At 40.2% G+C, this 20,921-nt stretch overlaps 1 protein-coding gene across 1 annotated transcript in view; it reads left to right on the top strand.

Annotated features, from left to right (window-relative positions):
• Positions 1-18,384, top strand: part of ACYP2 (acylphosphatase 2) — a 55,749-nt gene extending 37,365 nt beyond the window's left edge. Inside the window, exon 4 of the mRNA XM_063327900.1 lies at positions 17,582-18,384. Coding sequence (XP_063183970.1) covers positions 17,582-17,696 — 115 coding nt within the window. The 3' untranslated portion in view covers positions 17,697-18,384. The remainder of the gene's footprint in view (positions 1-17,581) is intronic.
• Positions 18,385-20,921: the final 2,537 nt, after the last annotated feature.

Genomic DNA, 20,921 nt, shown 5'->3' with positions numbered 1-20,921 from the left:
ATCACTCCTGATCTTGGAGGAGGTGATCCTTGAATACTAACCAGCTTTCTTGGTCCGCTCTTCCCTCCAGTACTTTTTCCCATGTTACCCTGCCAAGCAGGTCCCTGAAGAGGCTGAAGACTGCTCTCCTGAAGTCCAGGGTAGTGAGCTTGCTGCATACCCTCCTCGCTGCCCAAAGGATCTTGAATTTTACTGTTTCATGATCACTGCAGCCAAGGCTACCCTTGAGCTTGGCGTTCCCCACCAGCCCCTCCTTGTTGGTAAGGACAAGGTCCAGCATAGTTCCTCTCCTCATTGGCTCCTCTACCATTTGAAGAAGGAAGTTGTCATCGACACATTCCAAGAACTTCCTGGATTTCTTGTGCCCCGCTGTGTTGTCCGTCCAACAGATGTTGGGGTGGTTGAAGTCCCCTGTGCGGACCAGGGTCTGTGAATGCGATGCTGCTCCTGTCTGTCTGTGGAGGGCCTCATCTGCTCTGTCATCCTGATCAGGTGGCCTGTAGCAGGCTCCTACTGTCATGTCACCTGCCCCTGTGTTCCCTTTAATCTTGACCCATAAGCTCTCCATTGGGTCTTTATCCATCCCCAGGTGGAGCACCATGGACTCCAGCTGTTCATTGACATAGAGGGCAACACGCCCTCCTCGTCTCCCCAGCCTGTCCTTCCTGAAGAGTCTGTATCCCTCCATTCCAACAATCCAATCATAAGAGCCATAAGAGTTTTAATTAAGTAAAAATCTTTTTTGCTGCTTTATAAGAGATGAAGTTGTTCTCAAAGTAGAGATACTTTTTTTTTTTTACTTGCAGGCACATTTATAATAACTTTTCCAGCTCTTATACTTGAAATGCTGTATTTGTGTCTTGTAACAAAGGAATAGGAGAGTGAAGTTAAGCGTAGGAGCTTTTAACTTGCAATACAGTGTTATTGCTTTATTGATGCTACACAGTATATACTGAGAATTTCATAGAAGTGCAGGAGAGTTAGACATATGTTTTACTTTAATCAAAGTTCTCTGGCTAAATTCCCTGCACTGCACTGATGACTGAGTCATCAACTGTGTACTGGATTGTTTGTGGCATTATATATGTTTAATTCTTAGAATCAGAGAGTATTCACTGTCCAATGACTTGCTAGCAGAAGTTCTTGGTGACTAGATTTCGACATCTGTTGACTTCTGAGTACCAGGATCTTCAGTCTCCTGGAGTTGTTTGGTATTCTTAATAATTTAGTGTGTGGTATGTGGCCATCTAGCATTCGGATTTAACATCCAAGAGGAAATGTGCTGTGGTGATTAAGATAACATTGGTATTCAAGAGTTAGAGGTACGTTTTGTCTGACCCTGATCTTTAAAAATGTAGGTCTTCTGAGTTGGAAACCTACATATATTTGAGAATATATTCTATCTAGAAGTGTCACAGTAAAGGTCTTGCCCCTTATATGTTCTTTTCTACACTATGTATAATGCAGGCTCTGCAAGGGACTTGCAAAGGACTTGTAGCTTCTGGTCATACCTTCTGTTTTCACCAGCCTTATCAGTGAATAAGACAGGAAAAAAAGAAGGGTGATCAACTAAGAGCACTAAACACTGCTCTGAAAGGTGGAGGTTTCTCTACTTATGCCATAGGCTTCTACCATGATGCCAGTCAATTAGTTTAGACAAGGTTTGTCATATGTGATCTCTCTTTTTCTCCTACTGGTACCCCATTTGAGACTCTGGAATGTGACTTGCAGAAGTGATGTGCACTGAGCTTGTTCCTGTTCCTGTTCCGTTAGATCTGTTTGGTGGTGACATTTGTCATATAATCATAAGTATTCTTTAAAATCAGGCCTTGCATGTCTCAGAATGGGCATTTGAATTCCTGAAGGCTTTTAATTTCTCTATCTGGAGCCCAATCTGTGGTCAAGCCACCCTTTTCATCTGATGTATACTATATCGTGAATTTCATTGCAGCTGTTGTAATGTAAAGTTCATATTTAACTGATTTGTATGGTATTTGGACTATTTTTTCTGGACAACAAGGAAACTGGAGCATACTCTTGTTTTTATAAAGTGCATGATGACGAGAACTGTTCTGATATTAATTTTGCAAAATTATTATTTTAGAACAGCTCCTCCTAATCATACACTGCTAATGTTTGTAAGCTTGCATAACACTTCCTCCTGAATTATTAGTTTTGTTGTTTTGCTTCTAAGGTGTTGCAAAAAAGGAAAACATCTTTTATTCTCTATGCAATTGTGGCCAAATGGCAAAACAGACCTTCATGAGCAAATTCAAAGAGCATGAATGTTTGCCTTTTGAGAGGTTTTATTCTAGGAAACGTGCCAGTCTTCAATGCCAGCATTTCAACTCTGCCTTTGGAAATCTTTGTCACTGGAAGCACCAAGTAACTCAAAGTTTATTTTGAAATGAGTTCTTTGAAACGAGCATTTTAAATGCTTTAGTTATTTCATCACTTTAAGAAAGTAGTAACTTTGGTCTGGAGTCCTGAATCCCTTCTTAATGTGCACGTTAGCACAGTTGAGCCAGGAATGTTACAGTTAACAAGGAACAGGCCAGAATCTGCACGCAGGTGATCCCCACGCCATGACCTCAGGAAACACTGAGTTAGGAAGGACACAGTGCAGCTGAGCATCTGTGACTATACTAGTGAATTATCCCAATTCTGTGAATTCTGTTGGAAAGCCCTTTCAGTGGGGTGCATGCAAGCTTTGTAACGGAAAACAAAATTTGTTTCAAAGTGACGAGTCATGACCAGCCTGGTAGCATTCATTACTCATCCTATTGTACATTAATGAGGCACTGGCAATTAGCTACAAAGTTTTGTCAAGCATAATATTAATGAAATATTTGTACATAACAAACTTCATTAAAATTAGCTGCTGTTGAAGTTACTGGGTTTCTAGGACTTTTTGTACTTCTCAATTCACATTACAAAACCTACTTGTTCCCTGCAGCAACCTACAGTGTGAAAGTGATCAGAAACTGTTTTGTCTGCTTGAACTGTCCAGGCAGAATAAAATTTCAAAAAAGGGGGAAGGGAAAGAAAGAAAATGGCCTGTATTACAGAAAACAAATGAGATGTTTGGTACTTCTTGAGAGCCCCTGGAGCTTGAGGGAAAGATGAAAAAATGTGAAGATTTAGGAGTTTAGGAACATATTTATTGTACTTTGCCAGTAATTCTCTTCTTACCAAGCATTTCACAAAATATCAAAACCTATTATGTGTTAAGAAATTACAAACTACCTGTGTGAGAGACAGTAGTTAGGTGTGAAGGTGGCATTGACAGAGCAATGCTCTTGAAAATCTAATAGCTGATATGCTTAATTATATACATAAAAATGCAGTATTTTTTATGATTTATTTAACTCACTGCTTATTTTAAAAAAATCTTAGTTTTTCTTTATTAAAGCATACATTCTTAGCTCATTGCTCATAGTCCTTCTGAGAAGGTGTTTTTAAACAATTGTATGGAAACCAAACAAGTTTGGACTAGGAAATATTAGAGAAACTCAGATTTAGCTAGTTGATACTCATGTCAAAAGGAATATGCAGTTATCTTAAAAAAAGGTTCAATATGTTTTCTAAAATGGAAGTTCTTTGCAATGGAGAATATTGCCCAGGTCACTGCAGATTTAATGAGTTGGAGAAGTGTTCCCTAGGTCTGTTAGTGTGTTAACCCAAAACATTTTTTTATTCTAGATTGCTTCCTGATGCTTATTTCTGCTCTGGCAGTTTACATCACATGAAGCATAAGTGACAAAAGTAAAATTTTGTGTAAGACAAGGTGCTCATTAATAGTCATTAACAATACCTATTTAGGAATACTTGAAAATAGTATGGACCATTTGTCTTCCAAAGATGGTTTCCTTGGTTTGGGCTTTTTAGATGTTTATTTCCTGTAAGCAGTCGTGGATTTCTGCTTAAATTTTGTAAAAACAGAGGTCAAGTCTATCTCACTGTCCTCATTAGAAGTTACTGTTGACTTTAGTAGAAATAAGATGCTGTCTTCCGTAGAATTCTACTTTTATTCTAGCTTTTGAAGTTTGAAGCTCTCAATACCAAAAAAAAAAATGTACTGCTAAAGGGCAGATTCTAGTGAGTCAGCAGGAAGATGTCCAAAACGAATGGGAAGTTTAGGAGGCAAGATCAAGCCCATTATCCTCATAATAAATTAAAAAAAAAAATAAATCACTAAATCTGCTGGTTTGCTTTCTGTAGGTGGTAACTTTAAGTAGCATGTACCATAGTTGTCTTGAGAGGCAACCATAGTTGCCTGAGAACATAGGTTAGGGTTTCCTGTCTGGGTTTATTTTGTATGAAAACATTTTTTTTCCTAGGAAAAGAAATCTCTATTTCTGCCTTTATTTTATCACTGCTGCAAACGAACAGGAAAATTTTTTTTAGAGAAAAGGTCTAAATAACAAATATAATAAAAATGCAGCATCGTACAGCACAGGAACCACTAAATAGCAAAGAACACATATCAGATCCTATTTCAATAAATATTAAAAGCCTTGTTTAAAATAACTTTCTTTTTACAGAAAGAAACGTTGAACCAAAATATGTGTTCATGCTCTGATAGCTTCCATAAATAGCTTGTAGCTTTGATGTTAAGTGTGTTTATTTCTACTAAGTGAGTATATTCATAATGGCAGTTTATAGACCACAGGAATGGACTTTGCCATAGGCGTCCTTGCAGCACTGGTGCAGCTCACATGAATAGGTCTCTTTTTTTCTATTGAGTTTTTTTGTAATATTAATAGAAAGTTTAAAGCCTAACAATTAGAGATGTTACAAAGCTGATTTGAATAATGTAGACATGTAGGAAATCAAGTGTATATATATATATAAAGTATATATATATTATTTTATATATATATATCAGCTGATATATCCAAGATTATCTCCTATCAGAGTAGTTTGTGATCATGACTTGAAAGGCTTCTTTAGATGATGTATTTAATACTTACCTGCAAAGATAGCTTGTGTCATCTTACAGACCTCAGACCAAAGTGCCCACAACTGAAATGATAAATTTATGGAACTTACAAAGCCAGTAGAGAAAACCAGTCCATATTAGATCTTTCAAGAATGGTATTTTTAATGTATATGAAGTCATAAGAAAAATATAAAGAAGTAATATGTTAAATAACGAAAATAATTTTCTTACTGTAAATGAAAAGCAACTCTCCAGGATGTGACAGCGTGTAAGATGTAGTCACTTCTGTAAGGTCTGTCTGCCCTTCCATAAGGTACAGCATGCCAGAGGCTTGGCACCTCTCACTTTTGTACCTCTGCCTTAGGCTGTTTGCTGTGTCTGGAGATAGACCTCAAGGCAGATGAGAAAAGCTAGGCTTTGGGAAGTATATGAATCTTATTAAATACAAGATCTTTTTCCTGTTATTTATGGAAACAATAAATAATACATATCAACAACTCCTTGTTCTTGGTAACTAATCAATTGCAATGGGGATTTTATTTCCAAAATATATACATCTTGTATACCATGGGTACAGCGTTACCTTCCTTGTAAACATACCATGCTGGGTTCACCTCAAGAGCATGTTCTGGTGTGCTGGAAACCACAAATAGCTCTTGTCAAATAAAGAATGTAGTAGCTGTTAACATATCCTTATGTTAATCTTTTGCTTCTTCTTTATTGTAGCTGTATTTCATAGAATCATAGAATAGAATCATAGAATTGTTGAGGTTGGAAGGGACCTTTAAGATCATCGAGTCCAACCTTTAGCCTACCCTGACAAGAGCCACTTGAAACCATGTCCCTAAGTGCCCCATCTACCCTTTTTTTAAACACCTCCAGGGATGGTGAATCCACCACCTCCCTGGGCAGCCTATTTCAATGTTTAATAACCCTTTCAGTGAAAAAATGTTTCCTAATATCCAATCTAAACCTCCCCTGACGTAACTTGAACCCGTTTCCCCTCGTCCTATCACTTGTCACCAGGGAGAAGAGGTCAGCCCCCATCTCTCTACAACCTCCTTTCAGGTAGTTGTAGAGGGTGATAAGGTCTCCCCTCAGCCTCCTCTTCTCCAGGCTAAACAACCCCAGCTCCCTCAGTTGTTCTTCATAAGGTTTGTCCTCCAGACCCCTCACCAGCTTTGTAGCCCTTCTCTGGACACGCTCCAACACCTCAATGTCCCTCTTGTAGCGAGGGGCCCAAAACTGAACGCAGTACTCGAGGTGGGGCCTCAGCAGTGCCGAGTACAGGGGGATGATCACTTCCCTGGACCGGCTCACCACACTGTTCCTGATACAGGCTAGGATGCTGTTGGCCTTCTTGGCCACCGGGGCACACTGCTGGCTCATATTCAGCCGGCTGTCAACCAACACTCCCAAGTCCTTTTCTGTCGAGCTGCTTTCAAGCCACTCTGCCCCAATCCTGTAGCGCTGCATGGGGTTGTTGTGTCCCAAGTGCAGGACCCGGCATTTGGCCTTGTTGAACCTCATACCATTGGTCTCAGCCCATCGGTCCAGCCTGTCCAGATCCCTCTGCAGAGCCAACCTACCCTCAAGCAGATCAACACGCCCGCCCAGTTTAGCGTCATCTGCGAACTTACTGAGGGTGCATTCGATCCCTTCATCCAGATCATTGATAAAGATATTAAAGAGAACCGCCCCAGCACCGAACCCTGGGGGACACCACTTGTGACTGGACACCAACTGGATTTAACTCCATTTACCACCACTCTCTGGGCACGGCCATCCAGCCAGTTTTTTACCCAGCGAAGAGTACACCTGTCCAGGCCATGAGCAGCCAGTTTCTCCAGGAGAATGCTGTGGGAAACAGTGTCAAAAGCTTTGCAAAAATCCAAGTAGATAACATCCACAGCTTTTCCCTCATCCACTAAGTGGGTCACCTTATCATAGAAGGATATTAGGTTTGATAGGCATGACCTGCCCTTCACAAACCCATGCTGACTGGGCCTGATCACCCTGTTCTCCTGCATGTGCCGTGTAATGGCACTGAGGAGGATCTGTTCCATGACCTTCCCAGGCACCGAGGTCAGACTGACTGGCCTGTAGTTCCCCGGATCCTCCTTCCGGCCCTTCTTGTGGATGGGTGTCACATTTGCTAACCTCCAGTCAGCTGGGACCTCCCCGGTTGTCCAGGACTGCTCATAAATGATACCAAGTGGCCTGGCGAGCACCTCTGCCAGCTCTTTCAATACCCTTGGGTGGATCTCATCCGGCCCCATAGATTTGTGCACCTCCAGGTGCTGAAGCAGGTCCCTCACCATTTCCCTTTGGATTAGAGGGGCTTCATTCTGCTCCCCATCCCTGTCTTCTAGTTCAGGGGTCTGGGTGCTCAGGGAACAACTGGTCCTACTGCTGAAGACTGAGGCAAAGACTTCATTAAGTACCTCAGCCTTTTCCTCATCCTTGGTCACTATGTTGCCGGCCCCATCTACTAGAGGACAGAGATAATCCTTAGTCCTCTTCCTATTGCTAATATATTTATAGAAGCTTTTTTTGTTGTCCTTGACAACAGAAGCCAGGTTTAGCTCCAGCTGGGCTTTGGCCCTCCTGATTTTTTCCCTACATAGCTTAACTACCTCTTTGTAGTTGTCTTGAGTGGCCTGCCCTTCCTTCCAGAGGCCATAGATCCTCTTTTTTTCCCTAAGTTGCAACACTAGCTCCCTGTTTAGCCAGGCCGGCCTTTTTCCCCGACGGCTTGTCTTCTGGCACATGGGGACAGCCTGCTCCTGCGCCTTTAAGACTTCCTTCTTGAAAATCATCCAGGCTTCCTGGGCTCCTTTGCCCTGGAGGACTGCCTCCCAGGGGACTTTGTCAACCAGGCTCCTGAAAAGCCCAAAGTCCGCCCTCCGGAAGTCCAAGGTAGCAGTTCTGCTGACCCCTCTCCTTGCTTCTCGCAGAATTGAAAACTCTATCATTTCATGGTCACTGTTCCCAAGACAGCCTCCAACCTTCACATCCCCCACAAGACCTTCCCTATTTACAAACAACAGATCCAGCAGGGCACCTTCCCTAGTTGTCTCTCTCACTAGCTGTGTCAGGAAGTTATCCCCAGCACATTCCAGGAACCTTCTAGACTGTTCCCTCCCTGCTGTATTGTATTCCCAGCAGATGTCCGGCAAATTGAAGTCCCCCATGAGGACAAGAGCTCGCGATCTTGAGACTTCTCCCAGCCGTTTATAGAATATTTCATCTGCCTCCTCATCCTGATTGGGCGGTCTATAACAGACTCCTACTACGATATCCGCCTTGTTAGCCCTGCCCCTGATTCTTACCCATAAACACTCAACCCCATTATCACCATCATTAAGTTCAAAGCATTCATAACACTCCCTGACATACAGGGCCACACCCCCGCCTCTCCTTGCTTGCCTATCCTTCCTGAAGAGCCTATAGGCATCCATGGCAGCACTATAGCTATGTGAGTCATCCCACCACGTTTCTGTGATGGCGACTACATCATAATTATCCTGCTGCACAATGGCTTCCAGCTCCTCCTGTTTGTTACCCATGCTACGTGCATTAGTGTATAAGCACTTCAGCTGGGCTACAGGTCCTTTTTCCTTTTTACTGGCGGGAGCCGAAATTCTGCCACCCCCAGACTTATTCCTAAGGAGCCTGGTTATGCCCCCTATCTTTTCCAAGTCTAGTGCCAGCATGCCACCTTCAGGCTTTTTGCTAGCAAGCATGGATCTATCCCCATCCCCCTTCAAATCTAGTTTAAAGCCCTGTCAATGAGCCCCGCTAACTCTTGCCCTAAAACCCTTTTCCCCCTTTGAGACAGGCTTTTGCCGTCTGTTGCCAGCAGGCCTGGCGTCCTGAAAAGCAGCCCATGATCAAAGAACCCCAAGTCCTGCCGATGACACCAGTCTCTGAGCCAGGCATTGAACAGCTGGCATTTCCTATTAATCTTCTCATCTATCCTTGCAACTGTTGGGATAGAAGCAAACACTATTTGTGCTCCTGATCCCCTAACCATCCGTCCCAGGGCCCTGAAGTCTTTCTTCATTGCCCTTAGGCTTCTTCCTGAAATTTCATCATTGCCTAACTGAAAAATCAATAAAGGGTAGTAGTCAGCAGGCTTAACTAGGGTAGGGAGTTTCTTCCGGACATCCTTAACTTTGGCCCCAGGGAGACAGCAGACCTCCCTACAGATTGGGTCTGGTCTACATATGGGACCTTCTACTCCCTTCAGAATTGAGTCCCCTACTACAAGGACCCGTCTTTCTTTCCTAACCGAAGATGTTGTTATACGAGGCTTAATCCGTCTCGGCCTCAGTGACAACTCCAAGTTCAGCAAGCTGTTGTCCTCCTCATCCTCCGGTTCCCTTTGCAGAACATCATATCCGTTCTGCAAGGGCACGGCGGATGGTGTGGGGGTCACCTGGGTGGCACGTCTGCCACGCCGGACAGGGACTTGTTGCCACTGGCCCCTGCCCTCTGAATCTCCACATTCAGCTGTGCTGCTAGAGGGTGGGGAGTGCTCTGTATGTGGAGCTCTGTCTGCCTGAGGTGCTTCTTTCAGGGAAGGCAGGATGCGACTCCAGTTATCTATCTCCTGTTCACAATCCCTTATACTTCTCATTTGTAATGCAAAAAAAATAGACCATTATGACAGTACATCTTAACAAAGCCCAAATTTTCTCATTGTCTAAAATTTAAGCAGACTATTAGCTAGTATAATGTACTTGGTGTTTTTCTGAACAGTTGTGCTAATACAACATTATTTTAAAAAAATTCTGATCTTTTAATTCATATACTAAAATGACTACTGTTTTGTATCACAGTTGCTTTAAAAAGTGCTCCTTGAGATTGCGTGTTAAAAAGATGGGTGTAACTGCTTCCTTTGACAGTGTGCAATTTAAATTACCAGATTAAATCACATAGTGTAAAGTCAGTGGAAAAGATGGCGCTGAGCTAGCTGGATACTTAGTAAGAAATTTCAAAACACTTTCACAAGCTACAGATAAAAAGATGCTTATACAAGGTACTTTATAGAAATGGTCACTCTTGCATGTTTCAAAGTGAGCCTGCCTGAAGTATTTAAACAGTGTTATTCTAGGGAAAGGTGAATTTGTGCACAGTTACTGCAGCTCTGGAAATATTAGTGTCACTCAGACTCGGTCAGTGCTCTATAACATAATGCTTTAAAAGTGGTGATGCTTCCCTTTTAAGATTGTTTTCGTTTTTTTAATTGGAAAGGGACAGTTTGCAACTTCTTGGTGAGTCTTCTCAATTTTCAGTCTTTTAGCTATGCTAAGTACTTGTAAAGTAAGGGAGACTTTTGAGGAAAATAGCAAGAATCCCAGTGGCGTTTGAAGGAATTCACTATGCTTTGGTCTGGCATTATTTTTAGTTCTTGCATAATAAATTAATTTGTATTTTAGTATGTAAATCTGTCTTCTGAGAATTACGTAGGGGATACAGGAAGCATGGTACTGTGGGTATTGGTCCTCATATGACTTTTATGTCTGTCTTCCTTGCTGAACCTCATTACCAGAGAACAGAAGAGTGTTGTCTTTCAAATTCTTTACTGCATTTGTCATCTGCAGTTTTCTATCTTATGCTTTCCTGGACTGTGGATGGGTGTTGGTTTGATAGGAATTCTCCAACTGGATGGCTGTAACTGGGCTCCTTTTACTGTAGAGTCTATTTTGTTTTTACCAGGCTGTATAAAGAAATGGATTTTAAGTAATACTGAATTGGTCAAAGTGTGATGATTCATTATGGTCTTCCAATAGGGTTGCTTTGAAATGGCCAAGGTAAGGGTTTAATTAATATTTTTAGATATAAAATTGATGATCAGAAGCAGCAGTACTCTACTCTTCAACTCTATAATACAACTGTTCAACTCTATAATACAGTCATTTGTTTTAAATACGGTTTATGTGGGTGATGGGTGGTAATGGGTTTCTAAGCATTAGAACTAGCTTTTCTTTTCCAGAAGCCTCAATTGGTACACTAACAGCCACAGTTCCTCCTCATTTAAGCTTCCTGTGGCCTTAGATTTAATAGATGTGGAATGAGAAATAACTTTCAGTCGCATTCTGTGCAATGGAGTGGTGTTGGTCAAAATTCCTAGTCTGCCTTGTGAGGCAAATCATACCCTGTAGAGGCAGACATGTTACAAGGGAAAAATATGACAGGCTTTTTGCTGCTTCTGGCTTTCTGGTATGTTTACTGCTTTGGGAAGGTAGGACACAAGCTTAACAGGAAATTCTCTTTTGTCTTGTACTTTCTGTAAGTCATTGTGGACGTAAAAGCTGTTTTGAGTTACTGAAATGGATGTATTTAGTTTTACTTTTCATTTACTTCTTTATTTTTCTTTGGAATAAATTTCTGCAACATTGCTTAATTTTTTCCAATAAGATCTATGAAAGAAGCCAAATGTCACTTGTTTAACGAGGTTTGAACAAAGAGGTATTCTGGTAACTGTTTAATAAAAATACACTTCTTATGATTCCATGTTTAAGTAAATTATTAAATTCCACTTGAAGTTTACCAAAACTATTAATAGGAAAATCCACAACAGATCTTTGAAAAAACCTCCAGACTTGGTTTCATTCATTCTGTGGTAATTTGTCCTCTATAAATTAAGACGTGAACACATTTAACATAGATAAAATTTGAATAACAAAGTAAATTTGAGGTACGTAGTCAGATTCTGTGCTAATGCAAGCTAGTAATGATCATTTTTATATTTAAAATAATCTTGCCAATAATATACACAATGTGATGAACATTAATATACAAGTCATTTTTCTTAGGTTTATAAATAGAAATTTGACACCAAAATAAGTATTTGAAGCTTATTGTGTCACACAGTATCTTCAATATGTCAGATTCTGCTAACGTGCCCTTGCTGCTGATGTTACTTTCACACAGTACACTGAAGAAAAGCTCATCGTGTGTTCTCTGGAGAAACGCTGTCCTTGAGTGCAGCAGGGTTTGGCAGAAAAGGAAGAAATGCAAACAAATTAACAACATTCATCTGACAGCTGTGTCTAAGAATGCAAAGTCACACACTAGTTTTGATTAAATATTTCTTTCTCCCCTTTCTAAAATAGTTCCAGGACTTCTGCTAAATATCTGACGGGCCAAGAAATTCCTGTTGTTGGCATGCCCAGAGCAGCTGGGGACCAGGCAGCAGCAGTGCAGTCTTCCCCACACCTACAGGCTCCAGCTCTGTTCTGGGGCACCGTGTCTGTGCCTGAGCTGGTTGCTTTCTTTCTAGCCTACTCACTTCTTGGCCTGTATCGTTAGACTACTGCTGACTTTTTTGTTTGTTTGTTTTAATCCCCTGAAGTAACCTGTCACTTGGTTTTGATTTGGTGGACTGTGGTAGGGTCATTCTAATAAATGTGCTAAAATTCTGCTCCCTTGTCCTTTGCCTCATTCTCCTTCTACTGCTTCCCCCTTCCTTTTGCAGGTATGCAAATGGCATGAACATGCAACTAAGTGCAGACATCTAATCCTGGCTTAGTGTGGACTGCTGCCAGCAGTGGTTTTGTTGGTGTATCGGGCAGTAGGCACAACAGTCTAAAAACCATCCGGTACCCTTTGCCTGAGGAGGTGCAGCAGGTTCCATGGCAGCACAGAGGCCCCCTTGAACAGAGATATAGAGGCAGCTGCATTTTGGGTCAGAAGACTTCAGGTTTCTACCCCAAGCTAGAGCCTAGTTTTGAGAGCTAAAAAAATTACTAGGAGCCGAGGATGCAGGCCAGTGGGAGAAATTTGACTGCACATATTGCTTGAGTCCTCTTGACCTTAATCTGCACCAAAATATCAGTAATTCTGCCCAGGATCCCTCATGTAATTTTTTGAGAACCTGTTTTCTTCTTACTGAGGCCTTGATTGCTTTTGCTAAAGTTAAAATGGTTAATGTGGTGGGGGTTTTGGGGCGGCCACACTGATTCAAGTCATGTCAGAATCCAATATTTTCAAACGTACTTTGTTACTAAGGTTTTTATCCTTCCTGCTACTCTTCCCACAACAACACCGAACACCATAAATTTTGTTTCCAGATTCCTATTTTACTGTTAGGCGCTGGCATCAGTAGCAGAGGTGTAGGGGCAATGGAATGGCTTTATAGTAAGCTGTGAGATGCTTTTACTATACAGGCTCCTAGAGGCCTTACCTAGATGTGAACTTCAGGTTTGTAAAAATAAAAGTTTTAAGTAAAATGTTCCTAGCCCTTAGGATTGTAGAGCAAAGCTTGAAAACTGTGGCTGAAGTTCTTCCCAAAAGCTGAGAAGCCAGATGACAATGATGAAGAATTCCACATTTCTTCTGCAAACATTTAAATACCAGGATTTATGAAAACTTGACAGTACTGTTTCAGAATACAACAACATCTTGGAGGTATCTTATAAATATTTGTAATCCTAGTCTATACACTGTCACAGATGTAAATACAATCTTCAAAAAGCAACATTCTCTCCAATATTTTATCCCAAACAAAGGGAAATAGTATAAATAAGCCAGTGCCTTTTATTTTCTCTCCCTCTAAATAAAAGCACACACTTCTCTTGGTCCACTGTTAGTGACACTGTGGTTAAGGTGGAGTGAAACAAATGTATTCCTAAACCGTGCCTACCTCACCAAGTATTAATGCTGTAGGTCGTTTTCAGGTCCATTTCTAGCACTATAGACTGTAAATTGCTCCAGTCTCAGGATAAAATTGTTGTGCTTTTTGCATACAATTAATGAAGTATTGTAGCAGCATCCTACGTATGTATATTGGTGGTTCGATACAGAGTCTAGCACAGGAAAAATGCATTGTTCATTTATGTGCTTGTTTGGCATCCCTGTAAAGGTGCAGAAAGGCCTGTTTCTTCCTGCATCAGGGTTACTTTTTCCTTATTGAAGTAGATTTTAGTCGGAATAGTGCCAAGCAAACCATTTTTTTTTAGATAAATCTGTTTTATAGCATAGATTTCCAGCTGAAAAAAAGAGATCTTCTTTGGGAAATAATAAAGTTACTGTACTGCCTGTAGTATTCAAAGTGTGGTGTATTTTAGGGCTGTGCTAGTACTACCTTGTATTACAGAGGCAAGGCTCCTCAAATAACGCTTCCAGACAACTCTCCATATTTGACATGGATAGGCTTCGTTCTGACAAGTTAACAGGTAGGCACGCATATCTTGGCTTGTAAGAGATGCCTGATTGGAATACTGTACATGGCCAGGCTATTTCTGTGAGGATCTAAATTGGGATGGTGCAAACCCGGCTCTTTAGATATCGTTTTCCAGTAATATGTTGAATGGAAAGAGCCTGGTTGCCTAGGTAACAAGCCAGAGTCACTTAGCAAGGTTCGTTTTAGTTAATGAAATGATAAAAGGAGAAGAATGATGTTTAGGTTTGTTTTGGGGTATTTTTGCAAACAGTGCTGTCTGAATGAACCAACCATTGGGTCTTCTCAACCCTGTGGCAGGAGGGGGTTGCCATGAACACTGCACACCCTGAGGAGAGACTCTAGGGTGCTGGCCTGCCTGGCTTTTCCCCCAAACAGGGAGGTTGTGTAGCTCATAAATCTGTGATTAAAGCATATCTTGAGTTCATCTAGTCCCCACTGCCATTTGGTTTTGAACAGTGGGATTGGAGCATGGCCAAAAGGGGTTGCGTGGACTTGTAATAGTTGCGTAATAAAACATGATGGGAAGTGGCTATTTAGAGATTAGCTCTTGTTCCAGACTCATTGAAGCAGTGTCTCTTCAGAAGTAGGCCCTTTAAAATAGTTATTGAAGAGTAAGCTATATACTGTCCTGTCACATACTAAAGGAATGTCCTCATTTGATTCAGACCTACGCCAAGTGACAAGCGAGGTGGAGACTGTCTGTCTTACTCCTGAAGAGAAGTTGGTAGCAGCAGTGAATTTTAAAATGGATGCTATAAATGGCAAGCTAAAACTCCAACTGCTAGTAATCGTAGCTAATCTGTTGCATGCATTGGGTGATCTGAAATTCATGGCATACGTGAAAGAGAATTAAGAAGGCTGAGGGAAGCAAGAGGATACAAAACCTGTTCCTAACTTGAGTCTATTGATCGGGATACTTGAGCAAAGTGAGGGATTATCGATCCTATTGTAAAGTATTAACATCTTGGTGAGGAACTGAGCCCTTATAGTCAGGCAAATCCCAGGTAGGGAGCAGTTCTGTAACACTTCCTTCCCTCCTTCCTAATAGGGAATGAAACACATGCATCCTATAAAGAGTTTCTATGGAGCTGGATTGTTTTAATTGGATTTTAATAATTTATACTCTATCTTCATTCAGGTGAGAGTATATGGAGCTGACGAAGAATAAAGTTTGCTCTGTGCAAAGTTTGGAGAGTTACTTTCTTCATGCAGTGGAATTTAGTAATTGGAAGCAGCCATGGATGAGTTTTGGTCTTATGTACAGTTGCGAAGGTTGGGCAAGGAATATATTTCTTGTGGTTTTGTCCAGGACAAGCTCATGTCAAAAATTAAAAGAAAAAAAGGAAAAAGTCTGTTCACTTGTGAACATCACATTAGTCTTCTAAAAATAGTGCAGATATTTTTTTTTTAACTAATTCATTATTACAAATACGTGTTCTTTTTTCTCTCAAGGACATCCAACTATACTAGAGACTTTTCTGCTAAATAAACAAGGGGCTTTTCAAATTTGTCATAATGTGGAGTAAAATGGAGTGGTCTGTTACTAAGCTTTTTTTCCTTCTGTTGAAATGCCTGGTCTGCCTTTAGGGCTCCAGTGTAGAGTGGAAGGTTGGGTTCTCCTGTTTGCTCATGCACTCCTATTCCTGTGTTATACTCCTTACTGGAAAGGCTTCGTCTAAAACAGATGAGAAGGGAAGTTTTTCATAACATAAAGCAAAGGTATGAAGATGTGTAAACATCTGACAGAAATACTTATTCATTTTATATGCTGTATACTAAATTAAGGCTTATCACACTTTGAACATAAGTTATCCATATCTTGTTTGTATTTTCTGGGAAGTCTTTCCATATAGAGTGTCTGTCGTAGTGGTCAAATAGGAAGGAGCTCGTGGAGCTCTTTGGCACTGAAAGTCTATAATCCACTGAGCGTGCTCCTAGGATTATATTTCAAAATACATGAGTAGTAGGACATACCTGCGTTCTTAATAAAGTATTAAGTATATATATTTCTTAATGATCAAGAGACTGTCTGCAGAGTTTGAAGAACAAGATTAGTTTTGTAGGTCCTGAATACGGGTTTGGAACGTTCTGTGCTAGTGATGAGACCAATCTTATGAAGGACTATCACAGTTTGGAGAATATGACCTGTCTTTTATAACGAGCTAAGACACTTGAGATGTTTTGTGGTGTTACATTGAGTCAGAAATTGTCTAAAAAATCTTGTCACGTAACAAGATACATTTCTGTTCCTCAGGTGTTTTTTATTTATTGGCTCAAGATGAGCAATGTCTATGCACAATTTTCATTATAAAGACAGAAAAATTAAGTCTCACTGTAAGAACATTGCATTTTATAATGCTTGGTGTGATTTTTGCAAAGGATTAATTAACAACTGTTAATATGACATAACTTTTCTGGTCTTCAAATTGGAATTTAAATGAATAATTATATTTTTTTTAATACTCATCACAGGTACATATCTATACCATTAGAGTTATAAGGAGTACTTTTGTGGAAATATTTCTCCTTAAATATGGTACACTAAAATATTTTTTCTTACGTTAGTATAACAGAAGATACTGAGAGAGTATTTTTTGTAAATAAACCTGTCTGTAAGCACTGTCATCTGCTGCACTTCAACTGTTTGTGCATCTCCTTTTATCACACAACAGTTTATCACTACTGTGAATTAGCAAATTGCTGCAGGATAGGCATATAGTGGGTATGCCTGTAGGAGCACTGTCAGGTTCCAGCCTCGATTACCTTGTGGTAATTTGCGTTCAATACTATTTTCTAGCATGCTGTGGAAGAAGGTAAGCACCAGCATAATTAAAGATTGGATCGTAATGCAAATACATCCAAAATTGCCACTTAACAATGCTTGTATAAAATTCAGTATTTATTACAACTTGGTATTGCTTTGACATAACTTTAATTTTTGTTTGTTTTATGTCTTTTTGCTGGTTTTGAACTTACTCATTTTCATTTCAGTTTCCATTTCTTTTAGTTGTCAGAAAAAGGTAAACTGGCTGTTTAGAATTCTTTTTTCATAATATTTTTCAATTATGAATGGGTTTTAAATCCTTGTTGAAAGTATAGTATTGAATCTGCAAAGGTAATATATATCTATTTTAATAGTATTATAAGCATTTAAAAGCGATCATTACAGTAGATCTCCTTTAGCCTTTTGTGAGATGTATTTTTATGTGATATTGTGTAATATTCTTTGAAATACTGATACCTTTTAAATAGTGGTTTTTTTCCTTTTAAAGCAGAAAGGGAGGGGAAACAGAAAAGAACTAAACATATTTGGGATAGTTTCCTCATTGAAAGGCTTCTTATGGCTCTTATAAAAAAAAAAAAAGGGGGGGGGGAAGGCATGACAGGAGAGTAAACCCCACATGTGCAGTTCTTTATATGCTAACCCTCTCTTACTTTTCTTGCAGGAAATCCTGGCTGAGTAGAGTTGGAAGCCCAAGCTCTCGCATAGATCGAACAAGTTTTTCCAATGAAAAGGAGATTTCCAAGCTTGACTTCTCAGGATTTAGCACTAGATACTAATAGAAGAAAACATCACTAAGCATAAAACTCTCTGCTGCATGATATTTTCTGTGCCTCCGTAAAATGTCATAAAAGCTTTCTATTCTAGAGTTAAATAGAAATGGTCCCTGTTCATGTGAAATAAGAATTCTTAGTTGTCATATTAGACATTTTACACCATTAATGTCAATAGCTAGTATTGAAAATGCCAATATCTAATGTATTGCATTTTGACAGCTAGATAAATGGTTAAAAGTGTCAGTGATTATTTGTGCACAATGAGATTTATTATATATAACCATATGAAACCTAATCTTTACACTGTGATTCTTCATCTATTTAGATGCAAAATAATAAACTTACGTTCTACTGTTTGTATTTTCACCAAAAATACTTAACTGCAGAACTGGAACGCAGAGATCTGTTCTAACAGCTCTGCATTATAAATCATGCTATTTGTGATAATTGGTTAAGATATAGTGGTGGTTTAAAATAAACATATGTTGCCTCAAACTAAAGTTACCTAACCAACTCTGGTTTAAAATTATCTATAAAAATGCAGATAAATCTTGATGATGAAATGTGTGGCGTCTCATCCCTTTTTCCTTGTCTACCTACAGCTTACATCCATACTGACTAAAAGGATGTTTTGATTTTTTTGCTTTTTTGATGTTCCTACTAAAATTTAAGATTTCAGTTGTTTTCCTTATGGATGTGCATTTGCTTCTTAATTGAGAATGTATGTTGGAACCTGAGTCAGCATGATGCACCCACATACGTCACATCAAGTACATGAGAGGTCCTGGGAAACTTGAGTTATGTACTTGCAGTAAATATTGGATAAGTCTTTGCAGTAAATATTGGATAAGTCTTTGCAGTATTGGATCTAATTCTCATAGTGCTCTTTTCACAGGCACCAAGGAGTCTGTCAGGGCTGGAACAGACCTATATCCTCAGTTCTAAAGTACTCCTGTGTCAGGATTAGTACTTACTGGAAGACTTTGGTTAGATCTCTGATATATCCAAGCAGGCATCTGGGTGATCTGGCAGTACTCTCTTACTTAATCAAGATTGTTGCCATCATACTGTGATGGAGGCTCACTTGTGCTGTAAGTCCCCATGAGAAGTGTGTAGTACATAAAGTGCGGTAATACTGCAGTAATGTGGTCACATGGCCTTGGGTTGGCTCCAAGCATGGGATACAGCCTGGCTGTGTCTTCTAAGATACCCTTCATGAGAATACTTAAGCTGGTATTGCCACTGGCTGGTCTGTACCTCATCTGTGGGTAGATAGCATCATCAATTTAGGCAATATCCTCAAATTTGTGGTATTTTGTTGTGTTTTTTTTTTTAATTTTAGGAAAGGATGTTTCATAATTTAAGCATTGTGTTTTTCATCTATGCAGAGCAAGGTGTACGTAGAATGGTATTTCTACTGACTGCTTGATTTATCTTCACTGGGCCTTTCTGTATTAAGCAGTAAAATCTCCTTTCTAGAATTTGCAGGAGTTATTTATAAATTGATGTAGTTCAAACCGCACTCGACTTCTGTGATTATACACAAGCATCCTTTGTTGAAGTCGTCGTCAATAATTCTTGCTCAACTCAAATGGTAAATGGCAAAGTTCAAGTGTAGTGGTAGCTTAATAGCTGTTACATCCTCTCGGAAAATTGTATCCTGCTGAACACAAGTGGTTTACATTGAAGCTACCTGGCAGAAGATACCCCCTTGGTCAAAGGCATATTCATCCAAGTTCCTTTGCTTGTATTTTGAGCAACAATAATAGAGGAAGGCGGAAAACAAATGGAACATGAGACACACAGGAAGATGAGCCAAAGATGAAAATGTTGTTTGGATGTATTGGCATGGGTGGAGTTGGATGCTCACAAGGACTCAGTAATTTTACCCAGACTCCACTAAAACTTAAGGAGGGGAAGCAGTCTGGGCCGCATCAAAAGAAGTATGGCCAGCAGGTCCATGGAGGTGATTCTGCTCCTCTACTTGGCTCTCTTGAGACCCCACCTGGTGTACTGTGTCCACCTTTCGAGTCCCCAACATAAGAAGGATATGGACCTGTTGGAACTGGTCCAGAGGAAGGCCATGAAGATGATCAGAGGGCTGGAGCACCTCTCCTGTGAAGACAGGCTGAGAGAGCTGGGGTTGTTCAGTCTGGAGAAGAGAAGGCTCCAGGGAGACCTTACAGCAGCCTTCCAGTACCTAAAGGGGGCCTACAGGAAAGATGGGGAGGGACTCTTTATCAGGGAGTGGAGTGATAGGATGCGGGGTAACGGTTTTAACGGAAAGAGGGGAGATTTAGATTAGATATTAGGAAGAAACTTTCTGCTGTGAGGGTGGTGAGACACTGGAACAGGTTGCCCAGAGAAGCTGTGGATGCCCCATCCCTGGAAGTGTTCAAGGCCAGGCTGGATGGGGCTTTGAGCAGCCTGGTCTAGTGGGAGGTGTCCCTGCCCATGGCAGGGGGGTTGGAACTGGATGATCTTTAAGGTCCCTTCCAACCCAAACCATTGTATGATTTAAAATGCTCACTTTTTAGGGGAGAAAGTGTGCAGGTAGAGAACTCTGAGAAAGTTGAAAGATGAAGAAATCCATATATAAACTGTTTTTCACATATTGAAAACCAAAAAAAATATTTGAAGTCTTGATATGAGCACTACAGCAAGCATTTTAGAATACTTTACCTAACCAAGCAGTATTTCTGATGTGGTATTAAGCAAATATGTTTCCTATAATCTGTGGCCTGTATGCTGTAGGCTAGATCTCTTGTTGAGTCTGTGTCACAAGGGTTTTTTCTATATCTGTCCGATAACACTCAGCCTTTGCTTTTGTGCTGGTTTTGAACCTATCTGAAAAGCTTGATTCTGGAATACATCTATAACCTTCCTCTTTGTTTAGGAGTCATCAATACTGATGTCTTCTATTTTCAACATCTGCTTCCTTCACATCAGTGATATAACAAGAGGCAAAAAAATACATGCAAGTTGTCTAGTGAGTTTAGTTGTGAGTGTTTTTGACATTCAAAACTGGAATACATATACTTTATGTTGTGCCATAATGTATTTAAGTTTTCTAACAGTGTTAAATAAATTGCATATAGTATGCTTTTCATTCATAGAGAAGTTAAGATTTTGCTGAGCAAGTGAGTGTTACAGGTCTCTTGGTGTTTCCCAGAAACCCTGGGTAGGGTTTTAAGAAGAAAAGGGAATAAATCATAGAATCATAGAATG

This window comes from Chroicocephalus ridibundus, chromosome 3 (assembly GCF_963924245.1).
Source record: "Chroicocephalus ridibundus chromosome 3, bChrRid1.1, whole genome shotgun sequence".
NCBI classification, from domain to species: domain Eukaryota; kingdom Metazoa; phylum Chordata; class Aves; order Charadriiformes; family Laridae; genus Chroicocephalus; species Chroicocephalus ridibundus.
This window is presented reverse-complemented; position numbering and strand designations above follow the sequence as displayed.